This window comes from Salmo salar, chromosome 16, assembly GCF_965601325.2.
Source record: "Salmo salar chromosome 16, fSalSal1, whole genome shotgun sequence".
Taxonomy (NCBI): Eukaryota; Metazoa; Chordata; class Actinopteri; order Salmoniformes; family Salmonidae; genus Salmo; species Salmo salar.
The window spans coordinates 82,857,501-82,878,924 of record NC_138306.1 but is presented as its reverse complement, the minus strand read 5'-3'; the positions used below and the strand labels follow the sequence as shown (position 1 = coordinate 82,878,924).

At 45.9% G+C, this 21,424-nt stretch overlaps 2 protein-coding genes across 2 annotated transcripts in view; one reads left to right on the top strand and one right to left on the bottom strand.

The window, feature by feature from the left end:
* Positions 1-501: 501 nt before the first annotated feature.
* LOC106595694 (gamma-crystallin S-like) lies at positions 502-11,311 on the top strand. The gene is made up of 3 exons (XM_082963040.1): positions 502-575; positions 6,004-6,246; positions 10,926-11,311. The coding sequence occupies exons 1-3, from the start codon at positions 558-560 to the stop codon at positions 11,196-11,198; spliced, it is 534 nt and encodes a 177-aa protein (XP_082819166.1). The 5' UTR covers positions 502-557; the 3' UTR covers positions 11,199-11,311.
* A 185-nt stretch (positions 11,312-11,496) lies between these two features.
* The window catches only part of LOC106574889 (voltage-gated delayed rectifier potassium channel KCNH8-like), a 12,053-nt gene continuing 2,125 nt past the window's right edge, over positions 11,497-21,424 (bottom strand). The window contains exons 3-6 of the mRNA XM_082963039.1: positions 13,452-13,675; positions 12,802-12,902; positions 12,318-12,370; positions 11,497-12,161 (exon numbers count right to left, since the gene is read on the bottom strand). Coding sequence (XP_082819165.1) covers positions 11,757-12,161; positions 12,318-12,370; positions 12,802-12,902; positions 13,452-13,675 — 783 coding nt within the window. The 3' untranslated portion in view covers positions 11,497-11,756. The remainder of the gene's footprint in view (positions 12,162-12,317; positions 12,371-12,801; positions 12,903-13,451; positions 13,676-21,424) is intronic.

Below are 21,424 nucleotides of genomic sequence, written 5' to 3'. Positions count from 1 at the left end.
AATAATGGCCGGAATGGAGTCAATGGAATGGAATCAACACATGGAAACCATGTGTTGATGTATTTGATACCATTCCACTGATGCCGCTCCAGTCATTATCACGAACCCGTCCTCCCCAATTATGGTGCCACCAACCTCCTGTGGTGAGTGTTTATTAAAAACCAGCTGTGTGAAAAGTGATTTGGTGTGTGTGTGTCTGTCGGTTAGTGAGTGTCTTGATCTTTATCATATTGGTATGTGTGTGTATCTGTTTGTGTGTTTACCTTAGTTGGGGGGGGGCTGTTCATGGGGGGGGGGGGGGCTGTTCACAGTGCCCCCCCCCGCGTGTTCAGTCAGTTCAGTCCTTTATGCCATATAATCCCCACTTGTCTTTTCTGGAAATGACATGAACAGCATTCGAATCACTGACTCAATTTTTGGATCTCATTTTCATGACAAAGCATTTGTAGCGGTTTGATAAAACAAAGGCCCAGCCCGGCGGCTATAAAAGGGAGTGGGGGAGTGGGTATGGGAACCATCACCACCTCACACAGGGAGACTTGGGCAGTACTAAAACCATGTCAAAGATGGGAAGGGTGAGTATGGAACGACCGGAGGACAGGATAACAGCTTTAGCTGAAGGAGCACAATGGCGTCACACACACATACACACACACACACCGGTGTTTGGAGGGGAACGCAAAAAATAAACATTGTCTAAAACATACTTAATACCTGCAAGGGGATTCTATGATTTGGTTGCTTCAAAGGGTGACTTTTAAACTGAAGGACGGATGCAGTAGTCTATGTTTTGATGTTGTCAGATAGTGTGGGGAGCGGTTGCTGCATTCTGTCTGCTATAACTAATTCATTGAGTATGTGTCAACTTAGTCAATGCTCATTTGAAATGAATCTTCTTGAATTGACGATAGTCTTCAGGCAGTAGGCAGGGAGTTTATTCTCATGCTATGCCGTATGTTAGCTTCGATAATGTCATTGATCGTAGCATTGTTTGATACTGTTGATACAAACACCAGAACTACTATAGCTAAGGACGGTTCAACATTGGTCTGACCAATCGGAATCCATGCTTCAAGATTATTTTCGATCATGCGGACTGGGATATATTCTGGGTTGCCTCTGAGAATAACATTGGCGTATACACGGACTCTGTGACTGAGTTCACCAGGAGGTGCATAGAGGATGATGTTCCCACTGTGACTGAGTTCATCAGGAGGTACATAGAGGATGATGTTCCCACTGTGACTGAGTTCATCAGGAGGTGCATAGAGGATGATGTTCCCACTGTGACTGAGTTCACCAGGAGGTGCATAGAGGATGATGTTCCCACTGTGACTGAGTTCATCAGGAGGTACATAGAGGATGATGTTCCCACTGTGACTGAGTTCACCAGGAGGTGCATAGAGGATGATGTTCCCACTGTGACTGAGTTCATCAGGAGGTACATAGAGGATGATGTTCCCACTGTGACTGAGTTCACCAGGAGGTGCATAGAGGATGATGTTCCCACTGTGACTGAGTTCATCAGGAGGTACATAGAGGATGATGTTCCCACTGTGACTGAGTTCATCAGGAGGTACATAGAGGATGATGTTCCCACTGTGACTGGGTTCATCAGGAGGTACTTAGAGTATGATGTTCCCACTGTGACTGAGTTCACCAGGAGGTACATAGAGGATGTTGTTCCCACTGTGACTGAGTTCATCAGGAGGTACATAGAGGATGTTGTTCCCACTGTGACTGAGTTCACCAGGAGGTACATAGAGGATGTTGTTCCCACTGTGACTGGGTTCATCAGGGGATACATAGAGGATGATGTTCCCACTGTGACTGAGTTTACCAGGAGGTGCATAGAGGATGTTGTTCCCACTGTGACTGGGTTCATCAGGAGGTACATAGAGTATGATGTTCCCACTGTGACTGAGTTCACCAGGAGGTACATAGAGGATGTTGTTCCCACTGTGACTGAGTTCATCAGGAGGTACATAGAGGATGTTGTTCCCACTGTGACTGAGTTCACCAGGAGGTACATAGAGGATGATGTTCCCACTGTGACTGAGTTCACCAGGAGGTACATAGAGGATGTTGTTCCCACTGTGACTGAGTTCATCAGGAGGTACATAGAGGATGTTGTTCCCACTGTGACTGAGTTCATCAGGAGGTACATAGAGGATGTTGTTCCCACTGTGACTGAGTTCATCAGGAAGTGTATAGAGGATGATGTTCCCACTGTGACTGGGTTCACCAGGAGGTACATAGAGGATGTTGTTCCCACTGTGACTGAGTTCATCAGGAGGTACATAGAGGATGTTGTTCCCACTGTGACTGAGTTCATCAGGAGGTACATAGAGGATGTTGTTCCCACTGTGACTGAGTTCACCAGGAGGTACATATAGGATGTTGTTCCCACTGTGACTGAGTTCATCAGGAGGTACATAGAGGATGATGTTCCCACTGTGACTGGGTTCACCAGGAGGTACATAGAGGATGATGTTCCCACTGTGACTGGGTTCACCAGGAGGTACATAGAGGATGTTGTTCCCACTGTGACTGAGTTTACCAGGAGGTACATAGAGGACGTTGTTCCCACTGTGACTGAGTTCATCAGGAGGTACATAGAGGATGTTGTTCCCACTGTGACTGAGTTCACCAGGAGGTACATATAGGATGATGTTCCCACTGTGACTGGGTTCACCAGGAGGTACATAGAGGATGATGTTCCCACTGTGACTGAGTTCATCAGGAGGTGCATAGAGGATGATGTTCCCACTGTGACTGAGTTCATCAGGAGGTACATAGAGGATGTTGTTCCCACTGTGACTGGGTTCACCAGGAGGTACATAGAGGATGTTGTTCCCACTGTGACTGAGTTCACCAGGAGGTACATAGAGGACGTTGTTCCCACTGTGACTGGGTTCATCAGGAGGTACATAGAGGATGTTGTTCCCACTGTGACTGAGTTCACCAGGAGGTGCATAGAGGACGTTGTTCCCACTGTGACTGAGTTCACCAGGAGGTACATAGAGGACGTTGTTCCCACTGTGACTGAGTTCATCAGGAGGTACATAGAGGATGTTGTTCCCACTGTGACTGAGTTCACCAGGAGGTACATATAGGATGTTGTTCCCACTGTGACTGAGTTCATCAGGAGGTACATAGAGGATGATGTTCCCACTGTGACTGGGTTCACCAGGAGGTACATTGAGGATGATGTTCCCACTGTAACTGGGTTCATCAGGAGGTACATAGAGGATGTTGTTCCCACGGTGACTGGGTTCATCAGGAGGTGCATAGAGGATGTTGTTCCCACGGTGACTGGTTTCATCAGGAAGTGTATAGAGGATGTTGTTCCCACGGTGACAATTACAACTTATCCAAACCAGAAACTGTGGATAGATGGCAGCATTCATGCAAAACTGAAAGCGTGAACCACCACATTTAACCACGGCAAGGTGACTGGGAACATGGACGAGTACAAACAGACCAGCTATGCCCGCTGTAAAGCAATCAAACAGGCGAGACAAAGTGGAGTCACAATTCACCAACTCAGACACGAGACGTATGTGACAGGGACTCCAGACAATCATAGATTATTATTATTGGCATTTTTTGTATTTTACCCAATTTTTCTCCCCAATTTTGATCTTGTCTCATCGCTGCAACTCCCCAATGTGCTCGGGAGGCGAAGGTTGAGTCATGCGTCCGTTTACGGACATATTCAATCTCTCCCTATCCCAGTTTGCTGTCCCCACTTGCTTCAAGATGTCCACCATTGTTCCTGTACCCAAGAAAGTGAAGGTAACTGGAACTAAATGACTATCGCCCCGTAGCACTCACTTCTGTCATCATGAAGTGCTTTGAGAGACTAGTTAAGGATCATATCACCTCCACCTTACCCAACACCCTAGATCCACTACAATTTGCATAGCACCCCAACAGATCCACAGATGATGCAATCGCCATCGCACTGCACACTGCTCTATCCCATCTGGACAAGAGTAATACCTATGTAAGAATGCTGTTCACTCGACTACAGCTCAGCATTTAACACCATAGTACCCTCCAAGCGCATCACAAAGCTCAGGGCCTTGGGTCCGAACCCCGCCCTGTCCAACTGGGTCCTGGACTTCCTGACTGGCCATCCCCAGGTGGTGAAGGTAGGCAACAACACCTCCACTATGCTGATCCTCAACACTGGGGCCCCACAGGGGTGAATGCTCAGCCCCCTCCTGTACTCCTTGTTCACCCATGACTGCGTGGCCATGCACGTCTCCAACTCAATCACCAAGTTTGCAGATGACACAACAGTGGCAGACCTGATTACAAACAATGATGAGACAGCCTACAGGGAGGAGGTGAGGGCCCTGGCTGAGTGGTGCCAGGAAAACAACCTCTCCCTCAACGTCAACAAAACGAAGGAGCTGATCATGGACTTCAGGAAATAGCAGAGGGAGCAGCCCCGTATCCACATCGACGGGCCGCAGTTGAGAAGGTAAAAATCTTCAAGTTTTTCTGCATACACATCACTGACAACTGAAATAGTCCATCCACACAGACAGTGTGGTGAAGAAGGAGCAACAGCGCCTCTTCAACCTCAGGAGGCTGAAGAAATTTGGCTTGTCACCTAACACCCTCACAAACTTTTACAGATGTACAATTGAGAGCATCCTGTCGGGCTGTATCACTGCCTGGTACGGCAACTGCACTGTCCACAACCGAAAGGCTCTCCAGAGGGTGGTGCGGTCAGCCCAACACATCACCGGGGCCACACTGCCTGCCCTTCAGGACATCTACAGCACCCGGTGTTACAGGAAGCCCAAGAACATCATCAAGGACCTCAGCCACCCGAGCCACGGCCTGTTCACCCCGCTACCATCCAGAAGGAGGAGACAGTACAGGTACATCAAAGCTGGGACTGAGAGACTGATTAACAGCTTCTATCTCCAAGCCATCAGATTGTTAAACAGTCACCACTAGTCAGCCTCCGCTCTGTACCCTGCCCTGAACTTAGTTACTGTTACTAGCCGGCTACCACCCGATACTCAACCCTGCACCTTAGAGACTACTGCCCTATGTACATAGACATGGAACACTGGTCACTTTAATAATTAAACATTGGTCACTTTAATAATGTAACACTGGTCACTTTAATAATGTTTACATACTGTTTTACCCACTTTATATGTATATACTGTCACGTCCTGACCATAGTCAAGCTGTTATTTTCTATGGTAGAGTAGGTCAGGGCGTGACAGGGGGTTTTTCTAGTTTAGTTTTTCTATGTTGTTATGTTCTAGTTTTGTATTTCTATGTTGGGTTGTTCTAGTTTTGTATTTCTATGTTGGGCTTTGTTTGGGATGATCTCCAATTAGAGGCAGCTGGTCATCGTTGTCTCTAATTGGAGGTCATATTTAAGTTGGTGTTTGTCCCACCTGGGTTTGTGGGAGATTATCTTTGAGTCAGTGTAAGTTTCACCTCTGCGTCACGGTTTGTTGTTTTTGTCCTTCAGTTTATTTATGTATTGTATAGTTTCAGTGTAAATAAAATGTGGAACGACACACACGCTGCACTTTGGTCCGCTCCTTCCTACGACAACCGTGACATATACTGTATTCTAGTCATCTACTGCTGTACACACATTTTCTATTCATATACTGTCTAAACATGCCATAATGTATATATTTACAATATATTCCGGACTCTGATATTGCTCGTTCTAATATTATTACATTTGTATTATTTATTTGTATTTGTGGGATTTGCATGTATTGTTAGGAATTGCTGCACTGTTGGAGTCAGGAACATAAGCATTTCTCTACACCTGCGATAACAACTGCAAAACATGTCTACGTGACCAATGTGATCAGTAGTAAACACTAGTAGTACCCAGTTAGGATAACAGTCTTTTAATGGTTCCAAATGGACATTAGATTTAGCTCCAGGGGACAACAATAGAGGTCAATCTGTTATCAGAATACAGTCTATTGTATTCTGTCTCTCCAGATCGTGTTCTACGAGGACAAGAACTACCAGGGCCGACGCTATGAGTGTGACAGCGACTGCACAGACTTCCATTCCTACCTGAGCCGCTGCAACTCCATCAAGGTAGATAGCGGCTGCTGGGTGCTGTACGAGAGGCCCAACTACACCGGCTACCAGTATGTACTGACCAGGGGAGAGTACCCTGACTACCAGCGCTGGATGGGCCTCAACGACCACGTCTGCTCCTGCAAGATGGTTCACTTTGTAAGTGGATGAGCCATTATGGTAAAGAGGTGGTGTAGTTGTGTAGAAGAGAGAAAGGTATTTTCTGTGCCCCCTAGTCTAAAGTAGTGCCCAATGGGCCCTGGTCTAAAGTAGTGGCCAATGGGCCCTGGTCTAAAGTAGTGCCCAATGGGCCCTGGTCTAAAGTAGTGCACTAAACCGCGAATAGAGTTCCATTCGCACCTGAGTCAGTGTGCATCAAACTTGTAGATCTGTTTTTTGACTCTAGGGGAAATGTAGATATCCTTATTTAGATATTGTTATATATATATTGTTATATAGATAGAGTTACATAAATACTGTGTAACTGTTCTAGAAATACACAAATATACAGTATGTATTTTTCAGCTGTTTTTGTCTTAGAGATAATTACAAGGAGTTATGAAATATCAATGTAATGTAGCAGGAACTTAGATTAGACTTACCCAGCATGCAGCGGGTGTAACATTCAGTATTAATGTAGCAGTAACATTTTTTTATTTATTTATTTATTTCACCTTTATTTAACCAGGTAGGCAAGTTGAGAACAAGTTCTCATTTACAATTGCGACCTGGCCAAGATAAAGCAAAGCAGTTCGACAACATACAAAAACAAAGAGTTACACATGGAGTAAAACAACATACAATCAATGATGCAGTAGAAAAAAAAAAAAAAAAATACAAAAAAAAATAAGACTATATACAATGTGAGCAAATGATGTGAGATAAGGGAGGTAAAAGCAAAAAAAGGGCCATGGTGGCAAAGTAAATAAAGTATAGCAAGAAAAACACTGGAATGGTAGATTTGTAGTTTGAAGAAAGTTCAGAGATAAAATATAAATAATATGGTGCAAAGGAGCAAAATAAATAAAATAAATAAATACAGTAGGGGAAGAGGTAGTAGTTTGGGCTAAATTATAGATGGGCTATGTACAGGTGCAGTGATCTGTGAGCTGCTCTGACAGCTGGTGCTTAAAGCTAGTGAGGGAGATGTGTTTCCAGTTTCAGAGATTTTTGTAGTTCGTTCCAGTCATTGGCAGCAGAGAACTGGAAGGAGAGACGACCAAAGGAGGAGTTGGCTTTAGGGGTGACCAGAGAGATATACCTGCTGGAGCGCGTGCTACAGGTGGGTGCTGCTATGGTGACCAGTGAGCGGAGATAAGGGGGGACTTTACCTAGCAGGGTCTTGTAGATGACCTGGAGCCAATGTGTTTGGCGACGATTATGAAGCGAAGGCCAGCCAACGAGAGCGTACAGGTCGCAGTGGTGGGTAGTATATGGGGCTTTGGTGACAAAACGGATGGCACTGTGATAGACTGCATCCAGCTTGTTGAGTAGGGTATTGGAAGCTATTTTGTAAATGACATCGCCGAAGTCGAGGATTGGTAGGATGGTCAGTTTTACAAGGGTATGTTTGGCAGCATGAGTGAAGGATGCTTTGTTGCGAAATAGGAAGCCAATTCGAGATTTCACTTTGGATTGGAGATGATTGATGTGAGTCTGGAAGGAGAGTTTACAGTCTAACCAGACACCTAGGTATTTGTAGTTGTCCACAAATTCTAAGTTAGAACCGTCCAGAGAAGTGATGCTGGACAGGCGGGCAGGTGCAGGCAGCGATCGGTTGAAGAGCATGCATTTAGTTTTACTTGTGTTTAGGAGCAGTTGGAGACCACGGAAGGAGAGCTGAATGGCATTGAAGCTCGTCTGGAGGGTTGTTAACACAGTGTCCAAAGAAGGGCCAGAAGTGTACAGAATGGTGTCGTCTGCGTAGAGGTGGATCAGAGATTCACCAGCAGCAAGAGCGACATCATTTATGTATACAGAGAAAAGAGTTGGCCCAAGAATTGAACCCTGTGGTACCCCCATAGAGACTGCCAGAGGTCCAGACAGTAGGCCCTCCGATTTGACACACTGAACTCTGTCAGAGAAGTAGTTGGTGAACCAGGCGACGCAATCGTTTGAGAAACCAAGGCTACTGAGTCTGCCGATGAGGATGTGGTGATTAACAGAGTCAAAAGCTTTGGCCAGGTCAATGAATACGGCAGCACAGTATTGTTTCTTATCGATGGCGGTTACGATGTCGTTTAGGACCTTGAGCGTGGCTGAGGTGCACCCATGACCAGCTCTGAAACCAGATTGCATAACGGAGAGGGTGCGGTGGGATTCGAAATGGTCGGTAATCTGTTTGTTGACTTGGCTTTCGAAGACCTTAGAAAGGCAGGGTAGGATGGATATAGGTCTGTAGCAATTTGGGTCAAGAGTGTCACCTCCTTTGAAGAGGGGGATGACAGCAGCTGCTTTCCAATCTATGGGAATCTCAGACGACACAAAAGAGAGGTTGAACAGGCTAGTAATAGGGGTTGCAATAATTTCGGCAGATAATTTTAGAAAGAAAGGGTCCAGATTGTCAAGCCCAGCTGATTTGTAGGGGTCCAGATTTTGCAGCTCTTTCAGAACATCAGCTGAATGGATTTGGGAGAAGGAGAAATGGGAGAGGCTTGGGCGAGTAGCTGTGGGGGGTGCAGTGCTGTTGAATGCAGTAGGGGTAGTTAGGTGGAAAGCATGGCCAGCCGTAGAAAAATGCTTATTGAAATTCTCAATTATAGTGGGCTTATCGGTGGTGACAGAGTTTCCTATCCTCAGTGCAGTGGGCAGTTGGGAGGAGGTGTTCTTATTCTCCATGGACTTTACAATGTCCCAGAACTTTTTAGAGTTGGAGTTGCACGAAGCGAATTTCTGTTTGAAAAAGCTAGCCTTGGCGTTTCTAACTGCCTGTGTGTATTGGTTTCTAACTTCCCTAAAAAGTTGCATATCGCGGGGGCAGTTCGATGCTAATGCAGAACGCCACAGGATATTTTTGTGTTGGTTAAGGGCAGTCAGGTCTGGGGAGAACCAAGGGCTATATCTGTTCCTGGTTCTAAATTTCTTGAAAGGGGCATGCTTATTTAAGATGGAGAGGAAGGCATTTTTTAAAAATAACCAGGCATCCTCTACTGACGGGATGAGGTCAATATCCTTCCAGGATACCAGGGCCAGGTCGATTAGAAAGGCTTGCTCGTTGAAATGTTTCAGGGAGCGTTTGACAGTGATGAGTGGAGGTCGTTTGACCGCTGACCCATTACGGGTGCAGGCAATGAGGCAGTGATCGCTGAGATCTTGGTTGAAAACAGCAGAGGTGTATTTAGAGGGCACGTTGGTTAGGATGATATCTATGAGGGTGCCAGTGTTTGCGGCTTTGGGGTTGTACCTGGTGGGTTCATTAATAATTTGTGTGAGATTGAGGGCATCAAGCTTGGATTGTAGGATGGCTGGGGTGTTAAGCATGTCCCAGTTTAGGTCACCTAGTAGCACGAGCTCTGAAGATAGATGGGGGGCAATCAGTTCACATATGGTGTCCAGAGCACAACTAGGGGCCGAGGGGGGTCTATAGCAGGCGGCAACGGTGAGAGACTTGTTTTTGGAGAGGTGGATTTTTAAAAGTAGAAGTTCAAATTGTTTGGGTACAGACCTGGATAGCAGGACAGAGCTCTGCAGGCTATCTCTGCAGTAGATTGCAACACCGCCCCCTTTGGTCGTTCTATCTTGTCTGAAAACGTTGTAGTTAGGGATGAAGATTTCAGAGTTTTTGGTGGACTTCCTAAGCCAAGATTCAGACACAGCTAGGACATCCGGGTTGGCAGAGTGTGCTAAAGCAGTGAATAAAACAAACTTAGGGAGGAGGCTTCTAATGTTAACATGCATGAAACCAAGGTTATTACGGTTGCAGAAGTCATCAAAAGAGAGCGCCTGGGGAGTAGGAGTGGAGCCAGGCACTGCAGGGCCTGGATTCACCTCTACATCCCCAGAGGAGCAGAGAAGAATAAGTATGAGGGTACGGCTAAAAGCTATAAGAATTGGTCGTCTGTGACGTCCAGAATAGAGAGAAAAAGGAGCAGGTTTCTGGGGGCGATAAAATAGCTTCAAGGTATAATGTACAGACAAAGGTATGGTGGGATGTGAGTACAGAGGAGGTAAACCTAGGCATTTAGTGATTATGTGAGAGATATTGTCTCTAGAAACATCATCAACATAGACTAGACTTACCCAGCATGCAGCCGGTGTAACATTCAGTATTAATGTAGCAGTAACATAGACTAGACTTACCCAGCATGCAGCCGGTGTAACATTCAGTATTAATGTAGCAGTAACATAGACTAGACTTACCCAGCATGCAGCGGGTGTAACATTCAGTATTAATGTAGCAGTAACATAGACTAGACTTACCCAGCATGCAGCCGGTGTAACATTCAGTATTAATGTAGCAGTAACATAGACTAGACTTACCCAGCATGCAGCCGGTGTAACATTCAGTATTAATGTAGCAGTAACATAGACTAGACTTACCCAGCATGCAGCGGGTGTAACATTCAGTATTAATGTAGCAGTAACATAGACTAGACTTACCCAGCATGCAGCCGGTGTAACATTCAGTATTAATGTAGCAGTAACATAGACTAGACTTACCCAGCATGCAGCCGATGTAACATTCAGTATTTAAATCCTGTTGATCATCTTGAATTGTAGAGATCTGAGAATGAGATCCAGAATATGTCTGATGTCTTTCTATATCCCTGCTTCCTTCCGTTTGACCTATCCTGCCCTCCCCTCTGTACTGATGCCCCCACCTTACCCCCCTCCTCCAGGCTAGCGGTATCCCCTACAAGCTGCAGCTGTATGGGAAGGGAGACTTGGCAGGCCAGGCGTTCGAGGCCACCGAGGACTGCCCCTCCGTGCTGGAGAAGTTCCACTGGCGCGAGGTGCACTCCTGCAAGGTGCTGGGCGGCTGGTGGGTCTTCTACGAGCACCCCAACTACAAGGGCCGTCAGTATCTCCTGGAGAAGGGCGAGTACCGCAAGCCCACGGACTGGGGCGCGGTGTGTCCCAACGTCCAGTCCTTCAGACGCCTCACTGAGTAACCAGGGTCTAGAGTTGTCCCCCTCTCGCCCAACCAATCCGATCCCTCCTGCCCAATGCTCGATCAAGTCATCTCCTACCATTCTCAACACCAACCAATGGGCACCCAAGAGATGGGCCTAACACTGAGCCACGGCCACCAGCTAAAATAAAACCCTGGCTGGCAAGCAGCTGAGCAGTTGTTTTTATTGTGTGTTTGGTGTCTGACAATGTCTAATACAGCCAACAACCAATGGACAAGATCCTCTCTGCAGTCACTCTGCGTCAAACCAACTAGAGCCTAAACTGTAAAACAAGACGTTTATATTTTGATGTGTTTCATTTCATCATAGCCATTGATAGATATGGTATAACAATAACTGGTCAGTTCATAACATTTCATATTAGGAAAAAATACATGTGGTAATAATAACTTACTTCATGTTATCTTAGTATTAAATAAACAGTAACCCAGGGCAGCCGTGGGCATGTGCCTCATGCAGTGATATGAGGGGTGTCATGCCAGCCATGCCAGGATGCCAGTCTCGTCATGCCAGTCCTGTGTTGGTGAATCCTTTCTCTCAGACAGTGGGCCTCTCCTCGTCGATGAAGCTGAGCTGAACAGGGCTAGTCGGGGTCATCTCTGCCCCTATAGAAGCCGGGTGAGGATGGGGCAGGGGGATGGGTGTCAGACCCCCGGAAGGTGTCTGGAAGTGGCGATCCGGGTGTCTCCTCTCCCCCCCTACCTCCCCTATCTCTGTATCTTCCAACAGCAGTAAGTTGGTGTTGGAAGGAGTTTTGGGAGGTGGAGGGGCGGAGCTACTGAGAGTCTCACTGGTGGGCGGAGTCAGGGCAGCCATAAGGGAGGAGAGGACGGACTGGGAAGAGCCTTGGAGGAGGAGGGGCTGGAGGAGGGGCTTGAGCAGCCGGGTCATTTCCTGGAGGTCCTGGCTGACCTGTGACACTTGCAGGGATAGGCTAGTCATCTGGGAGGGGGGCAGGACATGGGCAGGGAGAGAGTAGGGCATAGGGCAGGGAGAAGGGGAGAGGGAGGAACAAATAGGGCAAAGTTAAGAATTGCCATTAAAATCCAGTCTAGGAATGGCAGTTATTCCTCAGTGGTGCTGCCATATGTCACTCACCTCTTCTGTCAGTTTAGTAATGGTCTGTACGGTCTCTGCATCCTCCTGCATTCCTGTTGACAGAGAGAGAGAGAGTGAGAGAGAGAGAGAGAGAGAGAGAGAGAGAGAGAGAGAGAGAGAGAGAGAGAGAGAGAGAGAGAGAGAGAGAGAGAGAGAGAGAGAGAGAGAAAAGGAAAGGGGGAAACCTAGTTAGTTGCACAACTGAATGCCTTCAACTGAAATGTGTCTTCCACATTTAATCCGACCCCTCTGAATCAGAGAGATGCGGGGGGCTGCCTTAATCGACGTCCATGTCATCGGCGGTGGGAGAGAGAGAGCTCATGCAGGAAAGAGAGCAAATAAGTCCTAAAGAGTTATAAAACCCACTTAGCAGCACATTGAAATATCCCAGAACAGTTGTGTGTGCTCATCTAGATTAAAGGATATCACTATGCATAGCAATGCTGTACAGTATTGTGTTTAGGAGGTTATGAATGTGGCCTACCTGGACTAGAGCTGGGTGGGATGTTCTGGGTCACACTGGGGCTGAAGTCAAACTTCTGGCCCAAACTACTAACACTGTCTGTCTCAGTGCCATCCACAAACCTAGAGATTCAGAGAGAGAGAGAGAGGGAGAGAGAGATAGAGAAACAGACATGTATATCAGTTTGTATTGTGGCCACCAGATGGCAGAAGAACACCAATGAACTGTTGATCCTGATATAAACAGTGATCTGAACACAACATAAATGAATGGATCTGCACAACGTGCTCTGTGCTAAGCTGTGAAATAGGCTCTAAGCACTATCAGCCAGATGATGAGGTAGTAAATAAAGTGGCCATTGTCCCTCTGTGACCTGGCATCATTCTGAAACACTCCCCCACTCTGACTGGTAGAGACGATCTGGAATAGCCTAGAATAAGGTTGTGGAATAATCGCCTATAATCCTATATTTCCTTTCTTTGATCCTATAGTATGTCTTCATAGCTCATTCAGTAGCCTGTGGTACAAGAACCGTAGTCAATTTCAATAGTCATAATAAAAGTTGCACTGGATGCTGATGTCATCAAAACCATCACAGATTGACTGACAAACAGTCCGTCTGTTAAAGCGCTCCCCCCAGCACATGCCCCCTTGCAACGGAGGGTTCCTACCTGGGACTGAGGTCCAGAGGGGCGCAACTGAAGCTCACCACAGGAATCTGGAGAGTGGTGGGGCGGGAGGGGCTACGCAGGGGCGAGCGCAGCCCCCATCCCAGACCCAGAGGGGAACGGGGAATTTTGGGGAGGGGCGAGTGTTGAGCCTCCTCAGACCCCTCCTCGTCCTCTTTGATTGAGGAAAGCTTCTTCACAATACCACCGTTAGTCACCCAGTCCATCTGTGTTTGTGAGAGAGAGAGAGATGGGGAGGGGGTAGAAGAGGGAGAGAAAAGTGGAAGGATTGAGTGTTGATGTTTAAGTTTGATCAGCAGAGGACTCATTGATGTAACATAGAGACTAGCATTGACAACACTGCTGTATTCCAGGTATCATCATAAATACACTTCCATTCACAATACTATCAAGATAAATACACTACCATTCACAATACTAGGATATCAAGATAAATACACTACCATTCACAATACTATCAAGATAAATACACTACCATTCACAACACTAGGATATCAAGATAAATACACTTCCATTCACAATACTAGGATATCAAGATAAATACACTACCATTCAAAATACTATCAAGATAATTACACTTCCATTCACAATACTATCAAGATAAATACACTTCCATTCACAATACTAGGATATCAAGATAAATACACTTCCATTCACAATACTATTAAGATAAATACACTTCCATTCACAATACTAGGATATCAAGATAAATACACTTCCATTCACAATACTAGGATATCAAGATAAATACACTACCATTCACAATACTAGGATATCAAGATAAATACACTACCATTCACAATACTATCAAGATAATTACACTTCAATTCACAATACTATCAAGATAAATACACTTCCATTCACAATACTAGGATATCAAGATAAATACACTTCCATTCACAATACTATCAAGATAAATACACTTCCATTCACAATACTAGGATATCAAGATAAATACACTTCCATTCACAATACTAGGATATCAAGATAAATACACTTCCATTCACAATACTAGGATATCAAGATAAATACACTACCATTCACAATACTATCAAGATAAATACACTACCATTCACAATCCTAGGATATCAAGATAAATACACTACCATTCACAATACTAGGATATCAAGATAAATGCACTACCATTCACAACATGAAGACACAATACTGCTAAATGACTGCTGCACTATGATATTTCAGAATTATATTTTACATGACGATAATGCACGTTATATAAGACAAATTAACATTCACAATACTGACATATGAAGGCAAACACTATTCACAATGACACTACTATAAGAAGCCTAAAATCGTTTATAATAGGAATCCTAGTCGTGCAAAACCAGGACTGTTCTGCTCTCTCTGTTTCATTTCCTTATTTATTCTGTCCCCCCCACCTCTATCTTTAATAAAAAATGAATCCTGCATCGGAGGGAGACAAGATCCTTTTGATGTACTGTAATTAGCTTATTAATTGTTCATCGGGTAACTGTGAACGCATCTGTCTCCCTCTCTCTCCAACCACCTCTCTCCCATTTTCCTTTCATCTGAACCTCTCTCTCTCTCCCCCTTGTTCATCCCCTCCTCCACCTCTTCTTTACTTTCCTCTCCTCCTCTTGCCTCTATACCAGCCCAACGTCCCCATAGTAGAGACCTATATTTAGATCAGAGGGTCTCTCCTCCTCTTGCCTCTATACCAGCCCAACATCCCCATAGTAAAGACCTATATTTAGATCAGAGGGTCTCTCCTCCTCTTCTCTCTATACCAGCCCAACGTCCCCATAGTAGAGACCTATATTTAGATCAGAGGGTCTCTGTAGCTCTCTTCACGACAACAGACACAGGTTGGTTCTTTGAAACGGGCGTTTATTGCATTGCACGTATTTTTCTCCGATGCATCCACGTCACGCCGTGAGAACTATATGTTTGAATGAACACAGTAACGTTGATAAATTATAGTACTGAAACAAAGAAATACAAATGGCGTCCCACCTAGCCCATAGAGATTAAACTTTGCTTAAATTGCTCTTTAAGCTTGGCTAACACCACTTTTCATAAAACATTAATCTTAATTTCAATGTATGATTATCTTTTATCTTTACTCAAAACGTGTTCACTTGCTTATGGAGTTAAGTTTCCCTTTAAATCTCGTAACACGTAACAACCACAAACACCAGCACATTCGATTTATCCCCAAAACATGTAGGCTAAGCACAGTATGTACGATTCATAGAGCTGAGTCCTTAGTTGCAATTTCAAAGTAGAACCACTTCTCATACCAACTTAACTTGAATGTTGTGGTAGAGTGCTTTTGGCCTGAAAAGTTGCGCTTTCAACACAGTCCAATCACCGTTGCTTGCTGTCGCTAAGCCGACAATGTCATGGGCTTTGCTTATCTGATCTGCTGGATCTTCGTTGCGTCGTTACCCGCGGCGATCTTGTTGTCTCTCCTACCCGTGTTGAGCAGGCGAGTTCTCACTGTAGCTCTCTTCACGACAACAGACACAGGTTGGTTCTTTGAAACGGGCGTTTATTGCATTGCACGTATTTTTCTCCGATGCATCCACGTCACGCCGTGAGAACTATATGTTTGAATGAACACAGTAACGTTGATAAATTATAGTACTGAAACAAAGAAATACAAATGGCGCTCGGCGCAACAATACAAATGGCGCTTGGCGCGACAATACAAATGGAACTTGGCGCGACTATAAACAAAGTTCTATAGGTTGAACAAAATACCTCGTTGGCTGCTTGTCCTGAAAAGAGGTTCTTGAATTCTTAAAGTCCCATGAAAGTCCCTTTACTGTCTTTCTTAGCCTCTGCCACCAACAATTATGACTCAGACTAAGATCTGCTTAAGTTAGATTGCACACAGTCAATGAACAAATTCCGTAGCAGTAACACAACAGAGAACGTTAGTTCCGGGATGGAACATAAAAACACAATTAATGGCCTAACGTTAATTTACCTGTTACATCACATTTAAATTCTTATCTATACATCAATAAATCATGTATTTATTTACTACATCAAATAAACCTTGAATTATGTATTAATCATGCATAGTGAACACAGCATCTATGTAACAACACTTACAGTCTCTCCTCCTCTTCTCTCTATACCAGCCCAACGTCCCCATAGTAGAGACCTATATTTAGATCAGAGGGTCTCTCCTCCTCCTCTCTCTATACCAGCCCAACGTCCCCATAGTAGAGACCTATATTTAGATCAGAGGGTCTCTCCTCCTCTTCTCTCTATACCAGCCCAACGTCCCCATAGTAGAGACCTATATTTAGATCAGAGGGTCTCTCCTCCTCTTCTCTCTATACCAGCCCAACGTCCCCATAGTAGAGACCTATATTTAGATCAGAGGGTCTCTCCTCCTCTTCTCTCTATACCAGCCCAACGTCCCCATAGTAGAGACCTATATTTAGATCAGAGGGTCTCTCCTCCTCTTCTCTCTATACCAGCCCAACGTCCCCATAGTAGAGACCTATATTTAGATCAGAGGGTCTCTCCTCCTCTTCTCTCTATACCAGCCCAACGTCCCCATAGTAGAGACCTATATTTAGATCAGAGGGTCTCTCAACCTCTTCTCTCTATACCAGCCCAACGTCCCCATAGTAGAGACCTATATTTAGATCAGAGTGTCTCTCCTCCTCTTCTCTCTATACCAGCCCAACGTCCCCATAGTAGAGACCTATATTTAGATCAGAGGGTCTCTCCTCCTCTTCTCTCTATACCAGCCCAACGTCCCCATAGTAGAGACCTATATTTAGATCAGAGGGTCTCTCCTCCTCTTCTCTCTATACCAGCCTAACGTCCCCATAGTAGAGACCTATGTTTAGACCAGAGGGTCTCTCCTCTCCTCCTCTTCTCTCTATACCAGCCCAACGTCCCCATAGTAGAGACCTATATTTAGATCAGAGGGTCTCTCCTCCTCTTCTCTCTATACCAGCCCAACGTCCCCATAGTAGAGACCTATATTTAGATCAGAGGGTCTCTCCTCCTCTTCTCTCTATACCAGCCCAACGTCCCCATAGTAGAGACCTATATTTAGATCAGAGGGTCTCTCCTCCTCTTCTCTCTATACCAGCCCAACGTCCCCATAGTAGAGACCTATATTTAGATCAGAGGGTCTCTCCTCCTCTTCTCTCTAAACCAGCCCAACGTCCCCATAGTAGAGATCTATATTTAGATCAGAGGGTCTCTCCTCCTCTTCTCTCTATACCAGCCCAATGTCCCCATAGTAGAGACCTATATTTAGATCAGAGGGTCTCTCCTCCTCTTCTCTCTATACCAGCCCAATGTCCCCATAGTAGAGACCTATATTTAGATCAGAGGGTCTCTCCTCCTCTTCTCTCGATACCAGCCCAACGTCCCCATAGTAGAGACCTATATTTAGATCAGAGGGTCTCTCCTCCTCTTCTCTCTATACCAGCCCAACGTCCCCATAGTAGAGACCTATATTTAGATCAGAGGGTCTCTCCTCCTCTTCTCTCTATACCAGCCCAACGTCCCCATAGTAGAGACCTATATTTAGATCAGAGGGTCTCTCCTCCTCTTCTCTCTATACCAGCCCAACGTCCCCATAGTAGAGACCTATATTTAGATCAGAGGGTCTCTCCTCCTCTTCTCTCTATACCAGCCCAACGTCCCCATAGTAGAGACCTATATTTAGATCAGAGGGTCTCTCCTCCTCTTCTCTCTATACCAGCCCAACGTCCCCATAGTAGAGACCTATATTTAGATCAGAGGGTCTCTCCTCCTCTTCTCTCTATACCAGCCCAACGTCCCCATAGTAGAGACCTATATTTAGATCAGAGGGTCTCTCCTCCTCTTCTCTCTATACCAGCCCAACGTCCCCATAGTAGAGACCTATATTTAGATCAGAGGGTCTCTCCTCCTCTTCTCTCTATACCAGCCCAACGTCCCCATAGTAGAGACCTATATTTAGACCAGAGGGTCTCTCCTCTCCTCCTCTTCTCTCTATACCAGCCCAACGTCCCCATAGTAGAGACCTATATTTAGATCAGAGGGTCTCTCCTCCTCCTCTCTCTATACCAGCCCAACGTCCCCATAGTAGAGACCTATATTTAGATCAGAGGGTCTCTCCTCCTCTTCTCTCTATACCAGCCCAACGTCCCCATAGTAGAGACCTATATTTAGATCAGAGGGTCTCTCCTCCTCTTCTCTCTATACCGGCCCAACGCCCCCGGTAGAGACCTATATTTAGATCAGAGGGTCTCTCCTCCTCTTCTCTCTATACCAGCCCAACGTCCCCATAGTAGAGACCTATATTTAGATCAGAGGGTCTCTCCTCTCCTCCTCTTCTCTCTATACCAGCCCAACGTCCCCATAGTAGAGACCTATATTTAGATCAGAGGGTCTCTCCTCTCCTCCTCTTCTCTCTATACCAGCCCAACGTCCCCATAGTAGAGACCTATATTTAGATCAGAGGGTCTCTCCTCCTCTTCTCTCTATACCAGCCCAACGTCCCCATAGTAGAGACCTATATTTAGATCAGAGGGTCTCTCCTCCTCTTCTCTCTATACCGGCCCAACGCCCCCGGTAGAGACCTATATTTAGATCAGAGGGTCTCTCCTCCTCTTCTCTCTATACCAGCCCAACGTCCCCATAGTAGAGACCTATATTTAGATCAGAGGGTCTCTCCTCTCCTCCTCTTCTCTCTATACCAGCCCAACGTCCCCATAGTAGAGACCTATATTTAGATCAGAGGGTCTCTCCTCTCCTCCTCTTCTCTCTATACCAGCCCAACGTCCCCATAGTAGAGACCTATATTTAGATCAGAGGGTCTCTCCTCCTCTTCTCTCTATACCAGCCCAACGTCCCCATAGTAGAGACCTATATTTAGATCAGAGGGTCTCTCCTCCTCTTCTCTCTATACCAGCCCAACGTTCCCATAGTAGAGACCTATATTTAGATCAGAGGGTCTCTCCTTCTCTTCTCTCTATACCAGCCCAACGTCCCCATAGTAGAGACCTATATTTAGATCAGAGGGTCTCTCCTCTCCTCCTCTTCTCTCTATACCAGCCCAACGTCCCCATAGTAGAGACCTATATTTAGATCAGAGGGTCTCTCCTCCTCTTCTCTCTATACCAGCCCAACGTCCCCATAGTAGAGACCTATATTTAGATCAGAGGGTCTCTCCTCCTCTTCTCTCTATACCAGCCCAACGTCCCCATAGTAGAGACCTATATTTAGATCAGAGGGTCTCTCCTCCTCTTCTCTCTATACCAGCCCAACGTCCCCATAGTAGAGACCTATATTTAGATCAGAGGGTCTCTCCTCCTCTTCTCTCGATACCAGCCCAACGTCCCCATAGTAGAGACCTATATTTAGATCAGAGGGTCTCTCCTCCTCTTCTCTCTATACCAGCCCAACGTCCCCATAGTAGAGACCTATATTTAGATCAGAGTGTCTCTCCTCCTCTTCTCTCTATACCAGCCCAACGTCCTCATAGTAGAGACCTATATTTAGATCAGAGGGTCTCTCCTCTCCTCCTCTTCTCTCTATACCAGCCCAACGTCCCCATAGTAGAGACCTATATTTAGATCAGAGGGTCTCTCCTCCTCTTCTCTCTATACCAGCCCAACGTCCCCATAGTAGAGACCTATATTTAGATCAGAGGGTCTCTCCTCTCCTCCTCTTCTCTCTATACCAGCCCAACGTCCCCATAGTAGAGACCTATATTTAGATCAGAGGGTCTCTCCTCCTCTTCTCTCTATACCAGTCCAACGTCCCCATAGTAGAGACCTATATTTAGATCAGAGGGTCTCTCCTCCTCTTCTCTCTATACCAGCCCAACGTCCCCATAGTAGAGACCTATATTTAGATCAGAGTGTCTCTCCTTCTCTTCTCTCTATACCAGCCCAACGTCCCCATAGTAGAGACCTATATTTAGATCAGAGTGTCTCTCCTTCTCTTCTCTCTATACCAGCCCAACGTCCCCATAGTAGAGACCTATATTTAGATCAGTGGGATGCCTGGGGAGAACAGCACTGAGGAGGGAATGTTCTGTTCTGACTGTTCTCTGACTCAGAGTGTGTGTGTGTGTGTGTGTGTGTGTGTGTGTGTGTGTGTGTGTGTGTGTGTGTGTGTGTGTGTGTGCATGTGCCACCATTAATGTGCAGCATGCCACAGAAAGGGAAAGCGCACTCTCAGACTGCAACACAAAAAAGAACACAGTGTATGTGTGACCCTCAGGAGATCTTGTGTGTGTGTTTGCATGTGTGTGTGCGTATGTGTATCTTCGAATGTGTGTGTGCGCCTTTGCGTGTGTGTGTGTGTGTGTGTGTGTGTGTGTGTGTGTGTGTGTGTGTGTGTGTGTGTGTGTGTGTGTGTGTGTGTGTGTGTGTGTGTGTGTGTGTGTGTGACCCTCAGGATATCATGTGTGTGTGAGATATCCTTACAGATCCAGAGAATTCCAGCTGGGCTGCAGCCCTGAAGTCATCAGGAGATCTCCCCTCCACACCCTTCACTACTGATCTACTGCAGCCCTGAAGTCATCAGGAGATCTCCCCTCCACACCCTTCACTACTGATCTACTGCAGCCCTGAAGTCATCAGGAGATCTCTCCTCTACACCCTTCACTACTGATCTACCGCAGCCCTGAAGTCATCAGGAGATCTCTCCTCTACACCCTTCACTACTGATCTACTGCAGCCCTGAAGTCATCAGGAGATCTCTCCTCTACACCCTTCACTACTGATCTACCGCAGCCCTGAAGTCATCAGGAGATCTCCCCTCCACACCCTTCACTACTGATCTACTGCAGCCCTGAAGTCATCAGGAGATCTCTCCTCTACACCCTTCACTACTGATCTACCGCAGCCCTGAAGTCATCAGGAGATCTCTCCTCTACACCCTTCACTACTGATCTACCGCAGCCCTGAAGTCATCAGGAGATCTCCCCTCCACACCCTTCA

Bases quoted from the DNA above. Each gene is read 5' to 3' on its own strand.
- LOC106595694 (XM_082963040.1), top strand. The intron at 6,247-10,925 runs GTAAGTGGATGA...CCCCTCCTCCAG, and splicing joins CCTGCAAGATGGTTCACTTT to GCTAGCGGTATCCCCTACAA.